Here is a 25532-nt window from a genome sequence, read left to right as displayed (position 1 = left end):
AAAAGAGTAAAACTTCAAGGTTTTCATCAACAACCAAAAGACTTAGAAAAGATTAAAAAGAGAAACACATGAGAACACAGTCAAAAACCATTAGCTGTCTCCATCTTGACGTACTGTCCTTATTGTCTACCTCTCGTGGACATCTGTTTTCTGTCTCTTCTTCTCTTTCTATCAAATTATCTCTCCTTCAGTCTCTGCTTCTTCCCCCACCAATGGCCCGCGGGGGCCGATCAGCTGTCTCGTCACCCACTGCGGTTCGCTTGCTCTTCTGCGGTTGGCCCTCGGTTACCATGGCGGCGACATTGGCTGTGGGTTCTGGAGGTAGGACATGACGACTGCTGAGATGGACAACCTGCAGACGGCACAGGGGAGAAGAACTCATCATGTGAAGTGTAAAAATACAGTCTGAAAAATCACCTTCCAAGAGTCGCTGAACAACTTGCTTAGTTTCTTGCTCAGAAATTAATTTAGTTGACACAGAAAATGTGTTATTTTGTATTGTGGTACCAGATTTCAGACACTTTCACAAAGGCTTCACTTTCCAGACCCGGAGTCTACCTTCATTTTTATATTCAGTTTTGTTTTTTATTTTTATCGTGTTTTAGACGAACAGTTCTGCTGCCTCTCCTTTTTTTACTTGTTTGCACTTTTGTTTGTGGAGTTTATCTCATTATTGCTTATGAGGCATAAAACACACTCCTGCTCTCTTCATTATTTAATTACATATTTTGATTACAAGCAATGAAGCATTGCAGCTGAGCTCAGGTTTGATTCGTATTGAAGCGTTTTTAAGAATTCACCCCTGAGCCATGTGAAACCACTATAAGACTATTCACCCAAACTTAGGCAGGTTCACCTGATAACTCCAGTGACACACCAGCCCTCCACTGCTCCTTCATCCTGTGCACTCACTCACCTTTGTTTAATAACACAGGGAAACCTACATCATAACTTGGCTATTGACAAATGTCCTAAAACTGGCCTTGAACCAGCTCCTACGCACATGAGGCCGGTGCATTACGTTCATCGTCTGACATCCTTTGCTGAGCCAAACATTTTGTGTTACCAAACTGTGAGTGCATCGAGCTCGTCTTTAATACAACCTCATCTAGACGATGGAGCAGGAGGTTCTTTCCTTCATTGCAAATCTGTCTGCGAGGCCCTGGACAAGTGCCCCTGCTGTCGTACTCTTCCATAAGCAAATGGAAATGTACCAACTCTGGAGGTCACACAGTTAAAAGCTTTTGGACATTAGAGCTGGCTCATCTGAAGTCTCAATGGCAGACGCAAGCAAGGTCTGACCTACAGTATTAAAACTGCTAATTCAAGAATTAAATATAAAACACAGAGAACCAAATGTGCAATACACAGAGATAAAGATAAATATGTAAAGGAAAAGATCTGATGAACTAAAGTGATCCACTATTTTGTTATTGTAATTTTCTTTGAATCGTTTCTGTGGACAACACAACTTTGAAAGAACGATGATGTGATTTGACCAATTCTTCAAGTAGAAGAGATTCAAGTGGAAGTCAATAAAAAATAATATTGAATTATCTCCAAGGCAGTAGACAGCCAGCTCTTCATCCACAGAGCTGCACTCACTAATCTTAGATGTTTTCTGCTGATCTCGACGATACAAAGCTCCCAGTACAACACTGCTGGTAAAGAAAGGCGTGTTGTGCTGTGTACTGTGCTGAAGCTACAACACATAGATATGTAAGTTCAGAAAATAGTACACGAGTTTGAATATAGTGCACAGGGAAAACACTCAATATTCTGTGTATATGAACCTTTGACTGTATGTAAAGATGGAAGGCATGATGGCTCTCAAATGTAAGGACTGAGACGGACTCTGGATTGGTCGAGCATGTGTATCTGCAGGACCTTTCTACTGCTCCTCCATTCCCGATCAATACTATCCAGACTCTGGCTCCAAATTACGACATTTGATGCAAGATAGCAGCGTTTGAATCCGGTATATATGGCTTTGTTTCTGGATAGCGGAAGGAAGTGGAGGAGACGTGCCGTCCATCTTTATTTACAATCTCTGTATTGAACACTCACATGAAGCTGCTCATCATCTGCTTGGTGTCCTCTGAGCTTCGGGAGTTTGCAAAACTGATGAAAGAGCAGTAGACTGCGATCCAAGCGCACCACTTCAACTGAAACAAACATGGATAAGCTGTGTTAGCAAAGATGAAACAAAGCTTTACGTTGGAGAGAGATGAACACAGAGGTAAATTAACAACAGCACTGAATACATTGTACATGATTATCTTAAATTTGGTGTTTGTACATAGGCAAGCACATATGGATGTACAAGTTACTGAAGTAATTCAGCCCTGAAAGTCCTTCATGAACACTTGACATCCACACAGTACTTTGCTTGCTGGTGCCATTACTTTGTAAACCTGTAGTAAAACATTCAGTTCACTTCATGTCTTTCTGACACGAAAAAACATCTGGACGTCATTTCCAGTCTTTGCTTAATAAATCCTAAAAATATAAATTAATCAATAATTTATGATATTTAGAAAAGGGGCGATGTATAAACCCCAATCAGGCAATGCTAACGCTAATGCTTTTATATGATGACGAATGATTGGTTAATCGAAATAAACTGCCTCGAATCTTATTGGTAATGTATTACTACGCTATACAACAGCATTTTCTGACTTCATGGTGACGTGCATATTCAGCTACGCAATGCGCACAGAGGAAAAAATGGATGCCAACGAGTAAGAATAGTTCTTTGTTGAGGGAAAGACAATTAATCAAATGATCTGGTATTGGACTGGGAGGAGGTCCCACTATCCAGCTGCTGTCTTCTCTTTGTTTCAATTTACTGTGACCTTGCTGCTGACCTTCATTCTTCCATCTGAAAGGTGAGTTTACCTTTAATCTTCTAAATGGAACAATTGGGCTGGACCAAGGTCTGGACACACAAACACACACGTGAATACAATCTGAGGGAGACGTGGGAGATGTGGGAGTCACAGAGGTGGAGTGTGAGGGTGTGTTCGTGTGTGAGAGTCACCTTGAGCATCAGCCCACACATGCTGAAGATCATGCCCAGCAGGTTCATGTAGTCAGGCGTGGGGTCTTCCAGTGTGGGGTTGGACTCGGTGCTGGGGGGCTTGTACCTGCAGCACCACAAGCGTATATATGAGCCAAACACATAATGTCGCAGGTAGGACACTCGTTGAGAGTACAACGTCATCTTATTGAGTCCATACAGTAAGGGCTGGGTGAAAACATGATCTACAACAGCCTCTAGGTTTCTGCAGAAGGTTCCCACGAGATGTCTGACCCTGGCTGCAGAATTATAACATATGAACATTTAACATAAACCATCACAACAATTAACAGTCAACTAAACACGAGGAAACTATCATCATGTGGTTGATTTAAAGGTTAAATCCTCCATCCGGGTCAGATGATCGCTAATCTCTTCAGGCATGGTCTGTGATGACGTTTAGCTCGTTAGCTCGTTAGCTTGTTAGCTAAACGCAGCTAATTCCACAAATTAACGCTGGATTTTCTTTATAAAACACGAACCTTAATATCTTATTTAGTCTCTTCGGGTCCGACATGTTGTTAGAGGTCATGGTATCCGACAGAAAACCTCCTGTTGTGGGTGAATCTGAGGTTTTAAACACCGGGACTGCGAACAGCTGACAGGCCAGGGCGACAGGGCGGAAGTGGGGACAGCTATATCCGGTGGCTTTTAAGATAAAAGCGCTCTGCAGGGCAAAATATCTGATTTATATCTGAGGGTTTTTACACAATAAGAGCTCCTTTTTTATCATTATAATCAAACTAATTATTCCATATTTATCGTATTGCAATATAGTGTTGAAAAGTAATTCCTCAATATATCTGTACAAAATAAACTTTTTATTAGCTATAACTTTGTATTAGCTATATCAGCTATAGGTTTTTTTACGTTAACATATTTGAAATTGTTGCATTTGTTGAAATATACGAACTGTACTTTTTGGTTTTTGTTTGTTTTATTTTATATTTATAACATGTATTGAAGATTTTATTTTATTTGTGTTTTTAACATGAGTTAAGACTTATTTCATTTTATTTTAATGTATTTTTAACTTTTCATTTATGTGAAATAAACTTTACGAAACCTAAATAAGGGGAAATGGGGTTTGAACCTTTATTCTGACAGGACTGCGTGAACCCAGCGTGCATTGCGCGAACTAGCAAACACATACATGGATCAGAGGAATGAAAGCAGATGATAAACTGAGGTTTGATTCATTTCAATCATTTCAATATTAATAAATCATCTATTTATTAATCAGCAGTAGCATCGGGGACATCATCCATGACGCTCCCACAATATTAACCCTGGTTTAGGTAAGTTAACTGAGTGTGTAGCACTAGTTAGCAGCTAACTGGGTAAACATCTGAACATGCTGGTTCTGTTTGAATCTACTGTTCAACCCATTTATACAAGAATCACACAAAGTGAAGTCACTCAGCTGGTTCCTCCAGCAGCTTCCAGCTGAGTCCTGTTGAATTAACTAACAGTGCTGTCGTGTTGCTGTGGGGAGAAGTGATGCTAACCTAGCTAACAGGGGTTCAGAAGAGTTCCTACTGGGATGGAAGTCGTTGTGGTTTCTGACATGTGCATGTTGTGGTTTCTGGGGACCAGGCTGTGTCATGTCGTTCCCCCAGCCCAGACCTCAGGCTCCTCAGCTTCCTCAGCATCTCCTCAGGACCATCGACTGTCAGCAGGGAGCTGTCAGGGCGGTTCGCTTCAACGGTGAGAAACACCCGACTCATCTCAGGAGGAAGAGGATTTAACATCAAGATGTGAAAGTCATTCTTAATCCTGCAAATGTCCCCAGTGTAGATAGATGGATAGATTACAGTGATGTTTGGGATCTGAGCTTTACACCTGTTAAAGCAGAAAGACATAGAAACTTGTTTGCTGTTATTCACAAATAAACATTTGTTCATTTGTTGCTAGGCAAAAGTAATTTGAGCATGTTCACTCAGGACTTATGGAAACACGATGAACCCATTTTCCCTATTTTAAGACATGTTATGGACAAATCCTTGAAGAAATGTTTGTCAGAAATGCTCGTAAAGAAATGGAGGATTCCAAGTCAGTGGTGCAAATGTAATTGTGGTCCTCATGAGCTCAATGCTCTTTGGCTTCCAGACAGTTGCCGGCTTTTCCCAGTTGGTAATCAGGCCTTTGTGTGAACCCCTCCATGTTAGTCTCATTCACAATAGTTTACCCCTGTGTCCTGTCTCCCTGCTCAGCTGATGGGAACTACCTGCTGTCTTGTGGCAGTGACAAGTCTCTAAAGCTGTGGAGTGTGAGCGGAGGGACCCTGCTGAAGTCGTACAGCGGCCACGGATACGAGGTCCTGGATGCTGATGGGTGAGTTGATTTCACGACGTCCTCCACAGGACAGTTATTTTAGCGATATGGCACCAAGATGGCCGAATGAATGAGTGTAAACTGTAAAAACGTGAAGAAAGAAGAGAAACTGAATCACCGTGTGTTTTGTTTTCTTCCGCAGCTCATTTGACAACAGCTTCATTTGCACCTGCAGCTCAGACAAGACTGTGATCCTGTGGGACGTCGCCACGGGACAGGTCACACGCAAACTCAGAGGTCATGCCGGGGTCAGTTCAGCGGATTATAACTCTGTGTTTCCGGTTTTTGTAGAAGTATTTGTCCAGTTTTTTTTACATCACTCTCTGTTCACAGAAAGTCAACTGTGTCCAGTTTAACGAGGAGGCAACTGTAATCTTGTCTGGTGAGTTTTCAATAAAAAGCCTCCGATCAATGAATGATTCACTATATATTGTTTTTAGCACAATGTGTAATATGAAATATATCTTACCAGTTGAACACTGAGGTGAGTTTTGTGGTCCGTATTTATTTTAAATTGTCAAGAGCTCATCAACACTAATACTGATCCTCAACTGATTCTAAATGTTTTTATATTTCCTGAGTAAAATATGTATTTGTTATGATGTGTGTGTGTGTGTGTCTCTTCATCCAGGGTCCATAGATGGGACAGTTCGGTGCTGGGACACCAGGTCCAGAAGATTTGAGCCCATCCAGGTTTTGGACGAGGCCACGGACGGCGTCAGCAGCCTGAAGGTGATGCAACACGAGCTGCTCACAGGGTGAGAAAAGCTTTTTGCATTTTGAATCAATCACAAATCAACAAACTGCTTCTCTCCTGCTGCAGCTTAAATTCTTAACTGGCAATAAACATGTTTCCCCAGTTTCATCACCCCTTCATTGTAGTTAGGCACAGACTTTAATAATTCACTATTCTGAAATCATCTTCTGTTCAGATCTGTGGACGGCAGAGTGAGGCGCTACGACCTGAGGATGGGTCAGCTGCACGTGGACTTCATCAACAGTCAGTCAACATGTTTTAAAGAAAATTACTTTCACTGGAAAAGTAGCAAGAATAGTAGGATCAGAGTAATAGAAGCGTTATTAAGTCTATAACACCGGGAAGTGACGTTATGTCACCAAGCAAAAACATCTGAAAATGTGAGTTGGTTATAAACATAATCTTAAACTTGTGTGTGTTCCAGGTCCCATCACGTGCGTTTGTTTCAGTCAAGACGGTCAGTGCACGCTGAGCTCCAGTTTGGATTCAACGGTCCGACTACTGGATAAGAGCACCGGGGAAATGTTGGGAGAGTGAGTGATGTTCAGTCTCGTTTCAAATGATAAAACATGGAAGACAGTATTAGAGCAGGTTAACAAAACCCTTTGATAGAAAGTCTTCAAAACTACCAACTAAAACACTGCAGAGGCGACTCGACATCAATCTTGACACAGCTGCAATAAAACGAAAATTTAAAGATTAGAAAAGGTTCCTGGGAAGTTTACTGTCACATAGAAATGTTGAGGCCTTGTTTCGTTTGTTTCTCTCAGGTTTACAGGACATAAGATGAAGGGCTACAAGCTGGACTGCTGTCTGTCCAGTAAAGACACACATGTCCTGAGCTGCTCTGAGGACGGACACGTCTACTTCTGGGACCTGGTGGAGGTCAGCATCCACCTTCATTTACTATCATAAGAGTAATTCACAGAACAGTGGACAGAATTTACTGACGACAGGGGAAAGCTAGAAATCAGCAGCCTGTGGCCCATCTGTGTGACTATATGGTAGAAAATAATGTGAATGTGATGATGCTCCACGTCCAGTTGAATCAAAGTCAATCCAAATCCGGTCAGACTGTATATTTGACACAGTTCTAGAAAGTACCTCTAATGTTTTTCCCGACTCTCTGACCTCCAGGGCTCTTTGACCTTGAAGCTGCTCGTGGGAGAAGCTGTGGTCCAGTCGCTGTCCTTCCACCCCACAGAGACGTGCCTCCTCACCGCCATGGAGGGGCGTGTCCAGGTGTGGGGGGCGGAGCCAGAGGACACGGAGGAGGACGTGATGGACACATAGACTCGGTGGACTTTCTGTTTCCAGTAACTAAAGGCTGAACTTTTGCTCACGGACCGAAACAGTACATGATCGGGATGTGAATCTAAGAGGGATTCGTTAGTCTTTGAGAAATAATCCAGGACTTAGATTTTTGTATCTTTGTATATTTTTAATAAAAAAAAAACTTGATTATAAACATTTTCCAAATTGTGTAATTTCTCTTTTCACTCGAAATGAACTGACCACAAATACTGATTCTTTCTGTACAGGTTGATCTTTATTAGGAACTTTACACACAATGAATGTAGACATGAGCACATTACAAAATAAATTAATCAGCATGACGAGAGGACGACGTCAAATAAATAAATAACTTATCTTACATAAATACATTTTCTAAACTGTGGCTGGTTGATGAATACGTCTGAACTGTAAAGAACTTCACTCGGCTGCGTTCGTCAAACCAGACGTTGCGTCTACGCAGCTTCGTACATTTGATCTGCTCTATTTGTAACTTTCAAAATTGCTCTGAAGGTTTTAAATAAATACATGTGAGCTTATTTATAAAAACAATCAAGTAGTTTGTTGTAGCTTCATGTTTCTCTTCTGCTCTTAAGGCAGGTTAACATTCCTACTCTGAGGTTAAGATTCAGAGTAGGTTCAAACCAGCTGATATGAACAATACTTAAAGTACAAGTATTTACATTTGAAGAACACACGTCAATTTCATAATGTATTTTTTTGCTGGCGACAGATAAAGAAAAACCCTTTTCTCAAATGCAGAATGTTCATAAACTAAGAAAAGCTGCCTGATTCTTTTTTTATAGCTCGACTGTTATCAGGATAAAATTTAAATAAAGTAATTATTATCGTAGTGAGTCCCACAAGGCCACTCAACTTTTCAATAGAAAAACTGGATTCTTTCACCTAAACGTGACAATAGCTTAATTTTGTGCTCATTTCATAAGAAAAGGTTTCAGCTTCCTTCCATCATGAAGTTAAACTCTTCATTTACAGACATTACAAAAAAACCTGGCAGCAAACTTGTCCCCTCGGAATCGCTTTGTCGTCACAAGCTATCATACACACCTTCTTTCCTCCCCTCCGCCCTTTCAACGCCACCCTTCTCCCATCTACTCTCAGCCATCTAACCCACACAGCTGCAGCCGGCGGCCGACAGCTTCTCCACCTTGTGCCAGCGGTGCGAGTTGTCCAGGAAGGCCATGTCCTCGTGGTGGGTGGGCCTGCAGCAGGGCGTGTTGTGCCACTGCTCCCCGGGTGCCGGGTGGGGCAGCACCCCACTGAGCAGCAGGTTGGTGAGGGTGAGGTCGTGGTTGGAGCGAACCCGGGGACACGTCCCACTGCAGTACTTGAAGAGGACGGTCTCGTCCGAGTCGTAGCCGAGCCCGAGGTCCCGCACCTGCAGCAGGATGGAGCGCAGGCCGCACTGGGGGTCTAGAGTCGAGCGGCGTGAGCGGACTGGCATCGGGATGATGGGATTGGGCGATGGCTGGACTCCTGAAGCTTCTGTTTGTCTGTCTTCTTCAGACGGATATCCACTTCCTCTGTCTGCATTTGGAGACGTGTGTGGAGATGGTGTTTCCTGTGTCTGATCTAGAAAAGACAGAAAGAGTAATAGAAAATCAATACAAATTTAAATACCAGTTATTTAGACTTTCACAAAAAATAAAAAGCTTTTGAGGAGCAGACAATTAAAGTTAAATGTGATAGATTTCCAAGTCTAGACATAATATTTAACACACGGCTAGATTTTAGACAAAAGGTCATAGGTCATCACGACCCTCAGCCAGCACTTACCGATCAGTGACCCCATCCAGCGGCCCTCTCCCCTCTGGACGCAAAACAGAACCACAACCAGCTTCAGCAGGGACCTCATCGCTAGTCTTCTCCTCGTCTGCGCTGTCGCTCAGTGAACCAGACACGTGTTGGGTTTGTGTGTCTGCGGGTGCGAGTGATGCTTAAGATGCAGACGAGTCACGACCTCCAATATATAGCCCTCGGAGATAAAGGGGGGTGAAGGGATGAGACAGACGCTAACCCGTTACTTGCCAACAGACTATCCCACTCACCTGAGCCTGACAGGGAGCGTAGGAGGGCAGGCGGGCGCTTGACCCAGAATTTGTCCTGTTGGGATTATCTAATTGGTGTAAATCACTGGTTTATTGTTGAGTTTCTCCCAGATGTTTTTCCAGAGGATGTTGGCCAGTGGCACTATGGATTCCCTGAGGTTTCTTAAGAGCTGCTAAGGAGCGGACAATGATGTCACATAGATGATGCAGAGAAGTATGTGTGATGAATGAACCTGCAGATAGGAAGCGAGACAAGACGAGAGCGATAACGTTCAGAGGTGGAACTTTATCAATGTAAAAGAAAGAAGAGTCCATGTGGAATGTCTTAAAATAACAGGCCCCTGTTGTATTCTGTATTTGTCACTTTTCTCGTTCTAAACATCACAGCCGAGGAAAAGCAAAGCAAACAACCAAAATCTTTTTAGGGTCAAATGCCAGATAAGAAAGGGAGGTTATAACACAACATGGGCCTGTTTCAGCAGACATTCCACAATGGGTGACTCGTCTTGAGCTGGTCCATAAATTGAGGGATTTCATTAGCAATGTGAGGCTGACATGTAGAATATGTAGAATATGCATTATGTAACGGTTATAGGGCCCGAACAGATAGTCAGCCGGTGGAATTTGGATTTTGCAAGAAGAAGAGTGCATATTTGGACTGAGTTCCAGGCGCAGGTCAGGCACCTCAGTGCACCTTATTTAGCAAGTGATGCTGAAATGAACACAAATTCATTTGTGAGTAGCCAAGCATGTGAAATTTATTCGGGGCCTGTTTTAGGGAACATTTTGACATTTTGTTCTGGAGTGAAATGAAAGGAGCCACTGTTTATGTTATTTATGGCACCTGTGTTTTTCTGTTCAAAGGTATGATGAGTAAAAAAGAAAGTGAAAACTAGAGACGTAGAAAAGTGTTTTCAGAACGTCTGCGAGGTTTTTAAACGAGCATGAAATCCATCCCTCCGTTTTTAATACCTATCTATCCTTTGAGGGTCACGGGGGCTAGAACCAATCCCAGCTCACATTGGGCACGAGGCGGAGTACACAGAGCCCACAAACTACAATCCACACTCAATTAAGAGTCACCAATCAACTTAATGGACTAAAGGAGGAAGCCAGAGAAAACCCACACAGACGCAGTGGGAACATCTAAACTCCAACCGGCCGCCAGGTTCCAACCTGTGAACACTTGAGCCAGCTGTCAAAGTGAAATTGTCTGTTTTTATAAAGAGCTTTTCTGGTCTTGATGAAACTCAAAGCTCTTTACAGCTCGAACTGTGTTTTGTCATTCACCTACTCACACACACGTTCATACAGTGCATCACTTTCTCTATCACACTTTAATCACACAGCCGAAGCCATTTGGGCTTCAGTATCTTGGCACTTCGGGGGCTCCTGGGATCGGTCGTCCTCCAACCTGAAGGTCGGCCGTTCGATTCCCAGTCTTCCCCATCTGCATGCTGAAGTATCCTTGGGCAAGATGCTGAACCCTGAATGGCCCCTCATCGAAAAAGTGCTGCCTACGTGATGAAAGTGTGTGTGAATGGGTGAATGGCCAAACTGTACTGTAAAGCGCTTTGAGCCTTAAACAAGACTAGAGAAGCATCTATATAAAGTACACTGTAACAAATTGCAACCCTACCAGGATGCTTTGTTATGAGAGGAGCAGTTAAGCTCAGTAACATCGCGCTAAAACTAGAATGCTAACGCTAGCGCGCTAAAACTAGCATGCTAGCGCGCTAGCTGGGTGAAATGGGATTGGGCCTAAATTGAACAGTCAGTGACTGCAGTTTCCCATTATTGTAGCTAAGTCGTGTTTTGAACATTTGGCATTCATCTTGTCTACTTTATGGTGGGGGGGGGGCAGTTGGCTGTGGAACTTGCTGATCTGGGTATTCACAGTCTAACAGAGGTGGTCCAGGTCTCAAACTACATGTGTGTTAAGCAAGAAGATCTCCTTGATTATTGTCCATTAATGTGTACAAGCTGAATGGCACATCAGTGATTATATCTCACCACTCCCTCCCAGATATATACTGACATGTCAGTACTGGGGGAGGACATCAGACAAGCTGTGTTGGTGGTATTACCCAGCCTACCAGAGGACAAACTACAGTCCCAAGCATTGGAGTGGAATCCAGATCTGACCTGCAGTTCATCAAAGAGGAGGATCTCCCTGCCAACATCACACCTGTCCAGTGTCGAGGCTTCTCAGCTTCTCAGCTTGGCAAACCGAAGGTATGTCTTAGATTAATGTTTATAAAGCACTTCAAACAGAAAAGCTCATTTCATAAAATTAAAAGCTGTATATTGTGATCCACTATGCATGTTAATTTGCTAATTTATGTAGGCTAATGAATGCACAACAAATTATTTTACTGAAGGTTTTGGTTTTCATTTATGTTGAAACTCTGGTCAATGTGAATTCCACTGGGTGGCCGGTGTCCTGAGATGTATAATTTACGTTTAAGAGCTTTTCTGAAAAAAAGGACACCATGTTCTTAAAACGTTGTGAAACTGTATTGAGTGTCAATAAAAGTTTTATTTTGTTGCAGCTCTGGCTCCGTTTTTATTTAACAGGTGAAAAGACTTTAGTGCAATGTAGATGAATTTTGGATAAACAGTATGCCTGGTCTCATTCAAAATACCTCACAGTATGCATAATTTGCAAAACTGCTAATGTAAAAAAATAACTAAAACAATTGTACAACATCATATTGTATTGTGAGGTATTAACAGCTATTTATTGGCAACTTTAGTTGCCAGGTAACTTCTGTAATCTGAATAGAATACAAGGTAATGTTGTAAACTAGATTACAAGTAATTGCGGTTTTCTGTAAAAAAAACAAACAAGAAATTGCTGTAATTTATATACAACAAAAAACTGTAAAACGTATCCTGTAATATACTGTAATTCTTTTTACAGTAATTAACAGTAAGTTTACAGTACTTTATTGACAACTTTTTTGCCAGGTATTTACTGTTAATTCTACAGTCAATTCTTTACAGTGTACAGACCATTTACCATTCGGCAATACTGCACTAACCTATTTATCAAAATGTTACGGGCAGGAAATCAATTTGAATTCTGTACTTAATTTCGACATAAAGCACATTTCATACACAACAACAATTCACATAATAAACTAAAAACATAAAAAGAGACAAACATCGTATAAACATTACAATGCAAACTAGAATGGCACCAAACAGAGTGTGTGCCTCTCCCAAGGCCTCAACAGTCTCAGTCAAGCTGCACCACTGAGTCCATTCTTGGCCCGTGTCCCATCCTTCCACCAAGTTCCATGGAAATCTGTTCAGTAGTTTTTGTGTGATCCTGCAAAAACATCACATCTCAAACGTGAGTCAAAGAAATAATTTCAAAAGGTGAATAGAAGCAAAAGCAGTTGGGACAACAAATAGGCAAAGGAACTGATGCTTCAGTAAAAGATAAGTGACTCAAGCTGTTTGTATATTAATAAAAATACATAAAATCCAGTGAATAAAAACAGTTTTCATAACACAGAACATTAATTTCTCTGGGTTTTGTGAAGACCCAGCTCCTGGTTTCACTTACAGACAAGAGGAGTGTGTCCAGTGAGAATCGAGGTTTATTTATCACAGTTAAAAAGACCCATTTCTCATGTATTATAGCTCTGTTGATATGAATTAGAAAGGAATCATCTCCAGATCTTGAACTGATATCGGTGCAGATAATTTACTGCCAGGAATTCTCTCGAGGATTAAGTTTCTGCACTAAATTACTAATTTCCGATGAGAAACGGCCGTGTGTCTTTAAGCGAGTTCTTCCTCTGTTTAAGTCCAGGCCTCTCAATCAGTCTGATTCTAACTTTAGCGAATTTGTCCTTTTTTTACCATGTAAATGTTTACCGCCTTCATCCTCTTTCCTCCTCAGAAGAAGTCCGTCTACAATAGAGATGCTTTTTTAAATGAATGTTCATGTTCAACACACAATCTTGGTATTGTTCAGTATTAAAGCACCTGAGCTGCATGAGAGGGGATCCAGCGACTGAAGTCACAACTCCACCTGCACAGAAGTCGTTTCATTCCTGACGTTAAGGAACAGTGTGTGTTTCAAAGGGCTTTATGTTCAGGTGTCGTCACATGACCTGAAGAGGGAACTGGGAAAAGGGTCAAAGGTCAGTCGACAGCAGGAGAAAGATCGAGGCCGTTCACCTCAAACATCAGAGACCAACAGTGACAGGAGTTTCCCTTCCACCTCTTTTCTGACCGACCATCATTACCTGTCTAAGAATCAACATATAGGCACAAGAAAAACACAGAAGACACGATGAGGTAAAAATAATTGTTTTCTTAAGGAATTAAAACCAACAATCCCAGTAAAAAACTAGCTGAGACTGTTTACCTCCGACAAGGCCAACAGTCTATTCAAGAAAACTACATTCAAATTCACTAGATACAGATTTTTTTCTACACCAAATTTAACACAATTACAGATATTATTTTTCCTAGAGATCCATTAATTGCTCTCTAAGAAATCAATGAACATGTTGCAAAACAAACTATTTCACAATGTTGGAGAAAGAGAAAGAAAGTTCCTGGATCCACACCAAACATTTCTGACTTCTTCTCTGACCTGTATCTCTTCTGTAGTTTTTGCGTAATCCTGCGAAATAAAAGACAGAAAACATGAATATGCACATACTGCACATGTATTTGAATTATCTGTATTCCATGGACAATAGAATCTGGATTAAGGGGCATATTGCACAAGTACATTAAAAAAGTAAGAATGGAGGTTTACTGGGCACAAGGAGACCCCGGGGTCGACCCACAACTCTCTGGAAGGACAACATATCCCATCAGGCTTGGGAACATCTCGGGATCCCCCATCAAGAGCTGGACACAAGCCCAGATAAACAGAAGACAATGGATTGATGGAATGCATTTTGTTATTGTATATAACGTTTCTATTTCTTAATTACTTTGAATTCTTGTTTTATGTGCTTGGATTTTCCATGACAGGCTGTGAATTAATGCTTGGTGACCTTTGCAAAGTGAGATAAGACATTTATGAATGCATGAAATTGTGTGAAGCTTGAGTCGATGGCGTGAACAAGCTGACGTGTTTGATCTTAAGAACCTAAAAGTGGAGGTGAGGAGCCTGCTGAACTTCTCCTTCTCAGTTCTAACCGTACTTCTTTAAAACTCACTATAGGCAGAAATGTAAAAACAGAAAAGGGAAATAAATTAAACTAAACTCAAGCTTTGATTTTACTGGGTTGCTTATACAGTAGCTGCCACTGTGTAAATGCACACCCTCCTCTTTTCTGGAACTTTTTGTAAATACACGTTATTTACAATCTCTGCTCACGCAATTGAAACCCCACTCACGGAAAGCTTCCATTTCCCAGTAATTTGCATGGAAAGGGCAAAGGGCCCGACACATTCCTTCCACCTCTCGAGAGATGGGAGGTTGAGGGCCGAGTGAGAGGTGGAAAGACGGCGGGACAGCAGAAGAGGTGGTGGGAGAAACACAGCGGAGATAGAGCGATCCTGTTGGATGAGGGCCTGCAGAGCCAGTCTGGAATTCCGCGCCGTCAGACGACAGGAATGGAAAGAACGTGGCATCATTTTCTGTAAAAGAAGGGGAGGAAAAAGAAGAAAAGATGCAGAATGTTGACAACACTTCATACAGTTCAAACACGCCGACCGACACAGCCCCTCATTTGAAACAGGCACCATCAGATGTTACATTTCTTCCACCACTTTAGAGCTTAGATTCCCTACCTGTTCTCAAATCATCCATTTTTCAGATCTAATGACCTTTTAAACCTCTAACAATACTCAACAAATAATATAATCTCTATGTGCAAAGCAACAATTTGGGCCTAATGATCATGATACGAGAGGTTAGACACACACAACCAGACCAAGAAACAAATTAAACAGGAGGACAATTTAAACTAATAACGTGGTATGAAGTCAGAGATGTCAGACGTGTAGGTGGGTGCAGGAGTGAGGAAGTGTCCAAGGTGACTGAGGAAAAAGAACCAGAACTAAGCTCCGATAGAGTCTTTAATAAAGCAGAGGGCGACTCCACTTGTTTTTTAACGTTTTCCTCAGGAGTTTATGTCTCAATCTCTAGTTTCAAGTCTTCTTCAATACAGCTGATGTTCATTTAGTGAATGATGATACATTCAGAGTCAAATAGACCATAAAGCACCGTATGCATTGGGGCGTGGATACCAGTGTGATTGACAGCTATAGTGTCCAATAGGTGCAGGTGTCGGTGGGCGTGCAGTGTCCTCACACTCAGGCAGGCTCCGCCTCCAAACATGATAACTTCTGGTTTCAAAAAGCCAAGATGGCGCTGGACCAAATGTCCGACTGGCTTCAGAACATAAGCTCACAAACCAGCAGGTGATGTCACCTGACTGATGACACTCGGCCACGCCCAACTCCAGGACCTGCAAGAAGCAGGCGGACAGGGTGGAGAGGGTCGTCACGGTGACCAGCTGTCTATGGGGCGTTTATCTCCACATGATTTGGCGCCGATCAATCAATGAAGGTAACATTGACCCGACAATGATTTCCAATTATATGATTTCATATAGGTGAAGAAGTCAGAAAAAGATGTCATATCATTGTTCAAAATGCATTTCTCCAGGTGTCTCTGCATCCCACAGGACCAGGGACAAGACGGAGTCATCAGGATGACATAGTTAAGAAATCCTTCCGATACAAAAAGGCTCCATTGACAGATTGTAGTGCAAACAGCTCACGCACAATATGATGTATCAACACTCTGATGCTTTTCTACCCAGTTTCTTTTGCCGCGGCAACAACTCAGCTTCTGGAGCTTCCGTGCCATGGATGGCTCCCTACGTGAACATCAGCATCATCTGGTGTCTAGTCTACTTTTTTTGTTCAAGACATCACAGACTTTTCAGGGTGGAATCCCTCCTCCCATCACTGTCTCCTCTGCATTCCTGCACGTTCAGCACATTTATTTCACCAAGCAGACATATGCATCAGAAACATATGTCGTTTATGATGCACCGCTTCCTCTGTGCCGACCTCCTGTTATCACGGAAACTAGATAAATCCCTGAGGCACATCATAACCTGAGCGTGGCAGTTGAAGTGAAAGACGATTGGGTTGAGGCTTCTACAACGGATTTTTTAACTTCATTAAAAGACGTGATTTAACTTTCTGCTCCTCGTCACATAACGACCACTTAAAAAAACCTTATTATCTTACCTGTCGGGATGTTTTTCTTTCTGTTGAAGCCCCACTGATGTGTTAGATTAACAGCAGCCCACAGACAGACAGACTGTAACGCTCAGGTATGACTCCAGACTGAGCTAAATGTAGCCTGAGTTAATGCCACAACTGATAAGCAGAGGTAAAAATAGAGCAGAAAAGTTATGGAGCGGTTAAGGTATGAGACTGTGAGATCTAAAGTTCAAATGAAGACTTATAAATGAGAAACTAATCAAACTGAATGGGGGAAAAGGCGGTGATAGTTTTATCCCAAAATGTTTTCAACTGAAGCGTTAGAGACACGATTTGAAGCAGCGTCACCAAATCTGAGCTTGTTCCCAGAAATGACCTGTGGCCACGCAGGAAGCAAATGACGACCGGACGGTACATGTCACTTTGGGACTGTGTGGATACTAATTGGACGGGTTCTGCTACACATTCCTGGGTGAGCTGGTCAGACAGTCAGTCCATGTAGGGATCGTCTGAGCCGAGCGAGAGGGCCAGGAATGCAGGGAAGCAGCCCTCCAGTAACTGGAAATATTCAGAGAGGATTTAGCCTCGGAATCTCGAGCTCGCACACAGGGTCTGTGTCCGCTCCTGCTGACGCTGTAAATCTGCAGCTCAGAGCCGAGATGCTCCGCCGAGTGTGATCATGGCTGAGGAATCTGCAGGTTTTCATTGGAAACCCGACCTGTGAACGCCGCTGGTTTCACTGACAGCTACACACCCCTGCTCTGGCTGGAGATCTGTGACATCAGCCTGGAGACTCCTGGACCATGATGACATAAGACTGAGAAACACATCGACCACATGGCCAAAAGTATGCGGACACCGGGCGGGATGTGGAAACCTGAACATACTTGGGACATGTGATTCCAAAAGATTGTGCATTAACCAAATAGTAACCTCCATGGCTGTGAGATGAATGGTGCATATGTGGTTGTATTGTTCTTAGATGCACATACTTTGTTCATCGTGCACATTGTGTTGCTTTAATAAGCACATTTGTTAAACCTGCATTACAGAAAGTTTCCTTCCTTCTTGGTTTTGCATGGTGCCATATTATTTTGATTGATAAAATAGATTTGAAAAATTACTTCCGTTTGTGTATCAGTACTTTTTGAACATGTTCAGCACATTTTAACAATACCGCTATAACACCGGTAAACGTAATAATAAAGGTCACCATAATCATGACGCATAATCTTCACACCGTTTCATCTCTAACCAGCAACCAACAAGGTCTGTGTGGTTCTTTCTTCAGAACACACTCAGTTTCTTACACAATCTTGTCCCGATACTTGATGTATTTTATGATTAGTGAAACTTATACTAATAAGTTTAACATAACAAGCTGCACCACATTCCTCATTTAAAACACATGAGACTGGTCTTCTGATATCGACCCCTCAAACATGACACAGCCTAAAATTAAGACTATTGTTAATATTATGACTTTTCTCGTAACATTACAAATGTATTTTTAAAATGTGATTTGGTTTTTTTTGCTATTAAATGGCCCCAATACCCAAAGAAGATAACATGTAATAGACGATTAAAAACTGTATCAGTCAGGATCTAGAAATCCAAAGCCACATGTCAGTTTCTCCCACAGAAAGAGTTTTGTTAGTTTTGTGTGTTCGTGTGATGTTGAAATAATTCAGCAAAACTTTTTGGTACAAGAGTTGCCAAGTAAAAGCTGCTTCTAATGTGAACTTAAATGTTCTTCACTTGCAAACTTTACGCGTAACTCTCACAAGCTCCTAAGACCACTTGTCGGCCAATACAGACATTTTCATGATTAACGTACGTGTTTGAAATGATCTACCTGTCAAACCAGATCCTTTTCTTTGCTCTTCGTTCACATGCAAATATGGAAAAAGGTTTTTTACGTTTCTTTAAACACTGAACATAAATACAACGCGTCGTGATTTTACCACATTCCAACTTCACCTCAACACACAAATTGAAACCAACAACTTCACAACTCGGGACGAGGAACCTTCGGAGTGAATACACACAGTTTGTTTACAGCTCCAATGATGAATAAATCTATTCTCACTTGCGCTCTTAGAGACTCACTACAGGATATTACATTTGGGATCACCCATCTAAAAAGGACAATATAAAAAAGGGAAACTCGTTCCATTCACAGGATTTATTCAAACACTTCTTCTGGAAAGTTAGATTTTTGTGTTGAAAGCAAAACAAATTGTATACAAAATATACTCTTAAATACAAATGACAGATATATTGATGTTATGAATAAACATTCATAGAGGAACAATACAGTTGCCACCACACAGAGGGACGGATCACCTGGACCAGACACATTCCTGCATGAAGACCTCAAGTTTATACTCAATTCATTTTTTTTAGAAAGAGCATTAACAGAAGTACTTGTACACAAACACTCATACAGAGACGCAGACACTCACTCAAACCTAATACAACGGGTAAGAAATTACATTATAAAGGTTGTCTGTTCACATTCTGGTGTGAACTCTACACTGATAAAGGAGTAGTCAGGGCACTGGTGAGTCCATGTGTGTCCACCACAGCCGGGCTGTACAGCAGGGACGCATCCTGCAGGAGGGACACCAGCTCCACCGGGCCGGGCGGATCACAGCTTTTCTCAGCTGACCCTCTGGAGCCCGATTCAGGCTCCTGAAGCTTCTTTGCTTCTGTGTAACCACTCAACTTGGAAGCAAGAGATCTTCTGGGTTTGGATTTCCTCGGCTTCTTCAGCTTCCTCCTCTCCGGGTCGTGTGCAACGCTGTGGCGCTGGAGACTCTGCTTCATGGCGAAGGTCTTCCCGCAGCCCGGGTGCGTGCAGGCGAAGGGCTGCAGCTCCTCGTGGAAGGAGTTGATGTGGCTCTGCAGGTTGAAGATCTGGGTGAACGACCTGTCGCAGCCGTCCCTGGGGCACTTGAAGACGAGCCGCACGTCAGAGTGGACGCGCTGATGCTGCTGCAGGAACCACGAGTCCCTGAACACCTTGCTGCACTGCTCACACCTCAGGACGGGCCTGTGCTGCTCCTTCCTGTGCTTCAGGTGCTCGGTCCAGGTCTTGGCCCTGAAGCTGCAGCCCTCCTCCTCGCAGGCGTAACCTCTGTGCACCTTCTCGTGGCGCTTCAGCTTGCTGGGGAAGGTGAATCGCATGTGGCAGCCTTCATACGTGCACTGGTAGGGGGGCAGCTGCGTGTGCTGCTCACACACGTGGGACTTCAGCTGCTTGTTCTTCCTGAACTCGAGCCCGCAGCCCTCGAACCTGCACACGTACGTCTTCTGCTCCTGGCTGTGCACGCGGCTCGTGTGCCTGGTGCGGTTGCAGTTGGTGGTGAAGGCCTGGGAGCAGCCGGGCACGGGGCAGGGGAACGGTCTGTCCCCGCTGTGGCTGAGCTGGTGCCGGAGCAGGTGGTGCTGGGTGCAGAAGGACTTACCGCAGCCGTCCCGCTCGCACGCGTACGGCCTCACTCCCGTGTGTTTACACAAGTGCGCGTCCAGCTTCCACTGTTTGTTGTAGGCGGCGGAGCAGGCGGGGAACGAGCAGATGAAGCGTTTGTGCGGCTGCGGGTTCGACTCCATGTCAGCGGCATTGACAGATAATCAATAACAGATGGATCGATGTGTTTCTTCTCCTACTGTCCTGTGACGCTTCCGCTCCCCGCACGTTGTCCGTCTGACGCCGGCACTTCCTGCTACAACTTCACCCGACTTCCGGAACGTAAATATGACGTTTTATTACCCATCGGCCCTTGCGTGTGGTTGTTAGCAGTTTGTGCAGCTTCAGGAGAATTTGTAAGAATTTTGTTTGCTAATTTTTTTTACTTAAAAAAATAAAATTGACAGTCGCGTATTTGAATTGAATGAACAGTTCGTATGTTCAGTTGTTGTGTCGTGTCGCATTCACACGCACGAGGAGGAGGCTAACGTTACAGCGCAAGCTAGCTCCTGCTAATGTTAGCTCGCTATGCTAGCTACGATGCAACTCACGACAAACTCTGCGAAAGAAATCTGACGATTTGAATTTGTTAAAGAAAACGTGAAACTATGTCAGCGCTTAAAATCAATTAACACTTTACTCACCCGTCAGATGTGAGAGAGTTCAACTTAGTGTTCGTTAGCTACAGAGAACTAACGTTGTTGTGAGTAGACAGACAGACAGACAGGTAGGTAGATAGACAGACATGTAGATAAATAGACAGACAGGTAGATAGGTAGATGATGATAGACACAACAGACAGACAGACCAGATAGATAGATAGATAATAGATAGACAGGTAGATAGATAGATAGACAAATAGATAGACAGACAGGTGATATAGACAGACAGACAGGTAGATAGATAGATAGATAGATAGATAGACAGACAGACAGGTAGATAGATAGATAGATAGATAAATAGATAGACAGACAGACAGGTAGATAGACAGACAGACATGTAGATAAATAGATAGATAGACAGACAGGTAGATAGACAGACAGACAGACAGGTAGATAGATAGATAGACAGACAGACAGGTAGATAGATAGATAGATAGACAGACAGACAGACAGACAGGTAGGTAGATAGACAGATAGACAGACAGGTAGACAGATAGATAGATAGACAGACAGACAGGTAGATAGACAGACAGACAGACAGACATATTGACAGTACAATATTTGAAGTATAAGGTGATTGAAAGACACAAGTAACCGAGGCAAAGTATTGAAGCCAAATATAAATACAGATTTAAAGATATATAACTGAAGCTATACACAGTTGTGCATGAGACTAACATAGCTTAGAATACAAGACTAACTATATGAGTCTTGTCTTTGTCTGTATATATTTCAGTTCTTGGCTGGAGCGACTGCAGTGAAACCTAATTTACTCCTGGAGATCAAACCATTATGTTTGCCTCTGATTCTGAAATGTGACAGTATGTGGTCAGTGACTCGACTTCTTTCTATCTGCCGACAGAAACGTGAATCCATCTCTTGTGGGGCGGACACGCAGGCGTCACCATGGTGAGCCACGATCTCCACGTGCTTCTGGCGAGATGTAATGAATCACAAGGATTAATGATTAAATACTCAACTTCTAATGCGCTGCTGTTTTTCTGTCTTGTCTTTTGAAAGGGTGAGAGAAAAGGAACCAACAAATACTACCCTCCAGATTTTGACCCGGCCAAGGTGTGTATGATCATACAGTAACACAGTGTGTGTCTGTGTCTTTAATTTAACTTTGTGTGTAGATACTGATTTTCCACCATTCTTTGACTTTAGCATGGATCACTCAACGGCTACCATAAAACCCATGCTCTCAGGGAGAGGGCCAGGAAGCTGTCTCAGGGCATTCTCATCATCAGGTTAGTACACGCGTATATACAGGTAAAGTGTTGTCACATGCACACGTAGATGTACATATACAACATATATACGTGTTAACAGATATTTGTTATCAGGTTTGTTAGTGTTTAACATCTTCAGAGGACTTATTTAAAGAAGTAATTTACTGGTACAAGATCTACTGTGCAATTGAACCTTCAGGTGATTCTTTAGAACCATAAATATCTATGTTGATGATAAAAGCGAATTTAGAGTCGACTGATGAATATAAGTGTGTATTTCTTTTATTTCAATAAACATGAGGAGATGAAACTTCAATTAATCTCCATCATTAGTTTGATGTATTATTAAGCACATAATGTCAGACTGCAAAAGATAATGACAGGAGGTAAATTCACTTTGAATCTTTATCAGAGTTGTCGTCTATACCAAACCCAACTGTGTTCTTTTAGGTTTGAGATGCCCTACAACATCTGGTGTGAAGGCTGCAAGAATCACATTGGCATGGGTAAGTGTGGAGACAAACATTTTGTGCGGCTTAGTATCACCAGCTGTCTTCATATCCATAACCCTGATGTTGTGTTGGTACAGGGGTCCGTTACAATGCAGAGAAGAAGAAAGTGGGGAACTACTACACCACGCCAATCTACAGGTAACCACAGACAGACTGGGTCGGCTGCTGAATCCTGTGTTATGCTCCAGTTATTCTCCAGTTGACAGAACCTCGTTAAACATCAGAAAATCATAATAAACCCCTCTGACAAAGGGACTGAACAACTTTTGATGTTTACAAAACCAGGTTCAGGATGAAGTGCCACCTGTGTGTCAACTACATTGAGATGCAGACTGACCCGGCGACCTGCGACTACCTGATAATGAGCGGAGCAAACAGGAAAGAGGAGCGCTGGGACATGGCAGAAAATGAGCAGATCCTCACCACAGGTCCGGGATTCATGTTAGATATCAATTAAAAACTCATATGACTGTTTCTTGAACCATTCTAGCCATTCTAAATCTATGTCTTTAGGTTTATTTATATACTCACTATTGTGGGGCTGCAGATTTTAAGACTTTTCTTTTGAGGGATGACACTGTCTTTCACAAGGACACAGCCTTCCTGCTTTTCTTTCCTCTGCTCGTTCTCTGCCCCTCATCTACTCTCTCTCCTGTCTCACTGTGCAGAGCGAGCAGAGAAGGAGAAGCTGGAGACAGATGCTATGTTCAAGCTGGATCATGGTGGAAAAGACAAAGAGAAGCTGAAAAAGGCTCTGCCCTCCCTGTCTGAGATCCAGGACCACCAGTCTGGCTGGAGGGACGACTTCCAGCTCAACAGCACTCTTCGCACGAAGTTCAGAGTAAGATATTTACTTCTAACGTTATTCCTGTGAACATATGGAGAAGTTCATGCAAAGAGTTCAACTCATTTTCTGTCCAATTAACCACCATAAAATGAGTCATAGCAGGACTTGAAATATTGATGTTCCGCCAGTGAGATTGCGTTATGTCACTTAACTCATGTCTCTGCTTTGAACATTGTTGCAGACCCAGAAGAGAGTTCTGGCCGAGCAGGAGGAGAAGGACAATGCTGTGAGGATGAGGACAAACCTGTCCATCCCACTGCTGCCAGAGAAGGAGGAGGACAAGAAACTGGCTGCTCTACTCACCTACCAGGCCCCCGACTGTAAGCAACACACACTTTGGTTGAACAAGCGTCTTGGGACTTATTCTCTTATTGCCCGGTGGGAAAATGTCCACACCCCATGAATCCCTAAATTCAACTCACACCAAATGTCACACACTCGCAGATATCAGTCCTTTTAAATATGGCTTTTTTCCATCAAGGTCCATGAATTAGTCTTCACCAAGTTTCGTGGTAATTCGTACAGTAATTTCCGCGTAATCCTGCCGACTATCAAACAAACAAATAGAATGGGATGAAAACGTTACAATACACAGTAGATTAACTTCATGTAAACAGAAAGACATCCTCAATCAGCACAAAGAATCAGATCAAACTCCTCGTTGTCCCATGGCCTAGTTTACCACATGCAATTTCACAGAGCAAACCTTGAATTCTATTTAATGGAACTCTTTTCTGTCCCCTATCAGCCTATGAGGACAAGAAGCACAGCAAGCGGAAAGAGATCTCCTCCCGTTCATGGTTCAACTCCACCACAGCCACACCAGGGACGGCTTCAGGCAGTCTGATCCAAAAGCTGGTCCTGCAGGGGAGAGAAGCAAAGGTGGCCAAAGCCCTCAGCTCCTCCCCCACCCAGCTGATCATAAAACGGCCAGGAGGAAATAGCATCAAAACCGAACCCCGTGCCACCGTCACCCGCAGGAAGTCAGACCCTGAAGTCGACACATGTGTTGGTGAGGTTGCTCAGACAAAATGTGAGCACCCAGAGTCAGTTGTTAGACCCACACGAGCGGGTCAGGAAGCAGCAGAGACGAACGACAGAGTTAAAACCACAGAGGAAGTGGATGGAGGACTGATGAACGCAGAGGACTTTGAGAAAGAGAAGGACAGAAGCAGAGGACCAGTCACATCCCTGGTGGCCGACTACAGCGATTCAGATTCAGACCCTGGACAATGAGGCTGCTCCTCACTGAAGTGTTCAACAGGACAATGGAGGCCACATCGTGTTATTTTGATATAATTTATATTTTCACTTTCACTCGTCAGTCTGGTTGTACAGTACGGACACATATTCTTAACGAAACATCTGGAATCAAAATGTCTTTTAAAGCATAAAAGGTTTTCAAAATGTACAAGTGTCGTGTGACATTTAAGTTTCTTCGAAATGTTTAAGGTGTTTTATTGCAGAGATTCTCAATTAAAACATGATGAGAAATATTCCAGGGTTCCTCTCATGTATGTCCCTCGGAATAATTTGACTATTAGTTTACACTTCTACTTAATTGTTTACGACAGAATGACACCAGAGAAATTAGAAAGATATTATACATGTACTAGTTTCTTATATTTTCACTATGTCAGAACAGAATACTCATATATCACTATAATCTTAATGGATGAATCTGGAAAGCTTTTACGGACCCACATTTTAGAACCACGGTTTTATCTGACCCATGTTACCCAAAATCTGCTTAAAATATCTATTTGATCAAATCTGTGAAACCTTGTTATTGTCTTTCAGAAATCATTCTATCAGAAAATCCGTTTTTCTGGATCATGTTTGAGTAATGATTTCAGTTCAATATCCTATCTCAGATATATTTGTAGGATTCTCTATCTTCAGCACCACAAACAAATGTCCATTCATCTCCTTGGTATTCCCGTGAACAAAAGTTCAAAGCCATTTTAGAGAAATGCATTTTTCAAAGAGTTTCAAAAGAGGATCCTGAGGAGACTGATCAGCAGAAGGAGGGGGGTGCACATCAAACACTGCCAAAA

General features: G+C 42.6%; 5 protein-coding genes across 7 annotated transcripts in view; 2 read left to right on the top strand and 3 right to left on the bottom strand.

Moving 5' to 3' along the window:
* wdr83os (WD repeat domain 83 opposite strand) overlaps window positions 1-3725 on the bottom strand; it is a 3773-nt gene extending 48 nt beyond the window's left edge. Inside the window, exons 1-4 of the mRNA XM_035144097.2 lie at window positions 3562-3725; window positions 3041-3146; window positions 2068-2165; window positions 1-352 (exon numbers count right to left, since the gene is read on the bottom strand). The exon at window positions 1-352 is cut by the window's left edge and continues 48 nt beyond it. Of these exons, the coding sequence (XP_034999988.1) occupies window positions 286-352; window positions 2068-2165; window positions 3041-3146; window positions 3562-3611 (321 nt within the window). The 5' untranslated portion in view covers window positions 3612-3725 and the 3' untranslated portion in view covers window positions 1-285. The remainder of the gene's footprint in view (window positions 353-2067; window positions 2166-3040; window positions 3147-3561) is intronic.
* Window positions 3726-4187: 462 nt separating this feature from the next.
* wdr83 (WD repeat domain containing 83) lies at window positions 4188-7638 on the top strand. 2 transcript variants are annotated; one of them, XM_035143494.2, is made up of 10 exons: window positions 4188-4268; window positions 4676-4786; window positions 5293-5413; window positions 5556-5661; window positions 5747-5795; window positions 6045-6171; window positions 6346-6413; window positions 6595-6703; window positions 6941-7055; window positions 7308-7638. In XM_035143494.2, the coding sequence occupies exons 2-10, from the start codon at window positions 4684-4686 to the stop codon at window positions 7461-7463; spliced, it is 954 nt and encodes a 317-aa protein (XP_034999385.1). In that variant the 5' UTR covers window positions 4188-4268; window positions 4676-4683; the 3' UTR covers window positions 7464-7638. The 2 variants fall into 2 exon arrangements, with proteins under 2 accessions (XP_034999385.1, XP_034999374.1); XM_035143483.2 differs by having other exon boundaries at window positions 4198-4377.
* Window positions 7639-8256: 618 nt separating this feature from the next.
* On the bottom strand, window positions 8257-9339 carry LOC118117797 (persephin). The gene is made up of 2 exons (XM_035170352.2): window positions 9261-9339; window positions 8257-9056 (listed from the first exon to the last, which is right to left on the bottom strand). The coding sequence occupies exons 1-2, from the start codon at window positions 9337-9339 to the stop codon at window positions 8590-8592; spliced, it is 546 nt and encodes a 181-aa protein (XP_035026243.1). The 3' UTR covers window positions 8257-8589.
* Window positions 9340-18916: 9577 nt separating this feature from the next.
* On the bottom strand, window positions 18917-20556 carry LOC118099078 (transcription factor IIIA-like). Its single transcript, XM_035143353.2, has one exon. It carries the CDS (start codon window positions 20363-20365, stop codon window positions 19283-19285), a length of 1083 nt encoding a protein of 360 aa, XP_034999244.1. The 5' UTR covers window positions 20366-20556; the 3' UTR covers window positions 18917-19282.
* Window positions 20417-24971, top strand: yju2b (YJU2 splicing factor homolog B). Of its 2 annotated transcripts, none has more exons than XM_047341727.1 (10): window positions 20417-20504; window positions 21747-21793; window positions 21905-21958; window positions 22052-22134; window positions 22567-22622; window positions 22706-22766; window positions 22914-23056; window positions 23297-23469; window positions 23657-23795; window positions 24224-24971. In XM_047341727.1, exons 2-10 carry the CDS (start codon window positions 21791-21793, stop codon window positions 24709-24711), a joined length of 1200 nt encoding a protein of 399 aa, XP_047197683.1. In that variant the 5' UTR covers window positions 20417-20504; window positions 21747-21790; the 3' UTR covers window positions 24712-24971. The 2 variants fall into 2 exon arrangements, with proteins under 2 accessions (XP_047197683.1, XP_034999153.1); XM_035143262.2 differs by having other exon boundaries at window positions 20490-20578.
* Window positions 24972-25532: the final 561 nt, after the last annotated feature.

Source organism: Hippoglossus stenolepis, chromosome 2 (genome assembly GCF_022539355.2).
Source record: "Hippoglossus stenolepis isolate QCI-W04-F060 chromosome 2, HSTE1.2, whole genome shotgun sequence".
Lineage (NCBI taxonomy): Eukaryota > Metazoa > Chordata > Actinopteri > Pleuronectiformes > Pleuronectidae > Hippoglossus > Hippoglossus stenolepis.
This window is presented reverse-complemented; position numbering and strand designations above follow the sequence as displayed.

Coding starts and splice junctions, on each gene's coding strand:
- LOC118117797 (XM_035170352.2), bottom strand. CDS start 9,339: ATGAGGTCCCTGCTGAAGCTGGTTGTGGTTCTGTTTTGCGTCCAGAGG. Junction 9,057..9,260: donor CTGGATGGGGTCACTGATCG/GTAAGTGCTGGC, acceptor TGTCTTTTCTAG/ATCAGACACAGGAAACACCA.
- yju2b (XM_047341727.1), top strand. Junction 22,767..22,913: donor TACACCACGCCAATCTACAG/GTAACCACAGAC, acceptor TTACAAAACCAG/GTTCAGGATGAAGTGCCACC. Junction 23,057..23,296: donor TGAGCAGATCCTCACCACAG/GTCCGGGATTCA, acceptor CTCACTGTGCAG/AGCGAGCAGAGAAGGAGAAG.
- LOC118099078 (XM_035143353.2), bottom strand. CDS start 20,365: ATGGAGTCGAACCCGCAGCCGCACAAACGCTTCATCTGCTCGTTCCCC.
- wdr83 (XM_035143494.2), top strand. CDS start 4,684: ATGTCGTTCCCCCAGCCCAGACCTCAGGCTCCTCAGCTTCCTCAGCAT. Junction 5,796..6,044: donor GGCAACTGTAATCTTGTCTG/GTGAGTTTTCAA, acceptor CTCTTCATCCAG/GGTCCATAGATGGGACAGTT. Junction 7,056..7,307: donor ACTTCTGGGACCTGGTGGAG/GTCAGCATCCAC, acceptor TCTGACCTCCAG/GGCTCTTTGACCTTGAAGCT.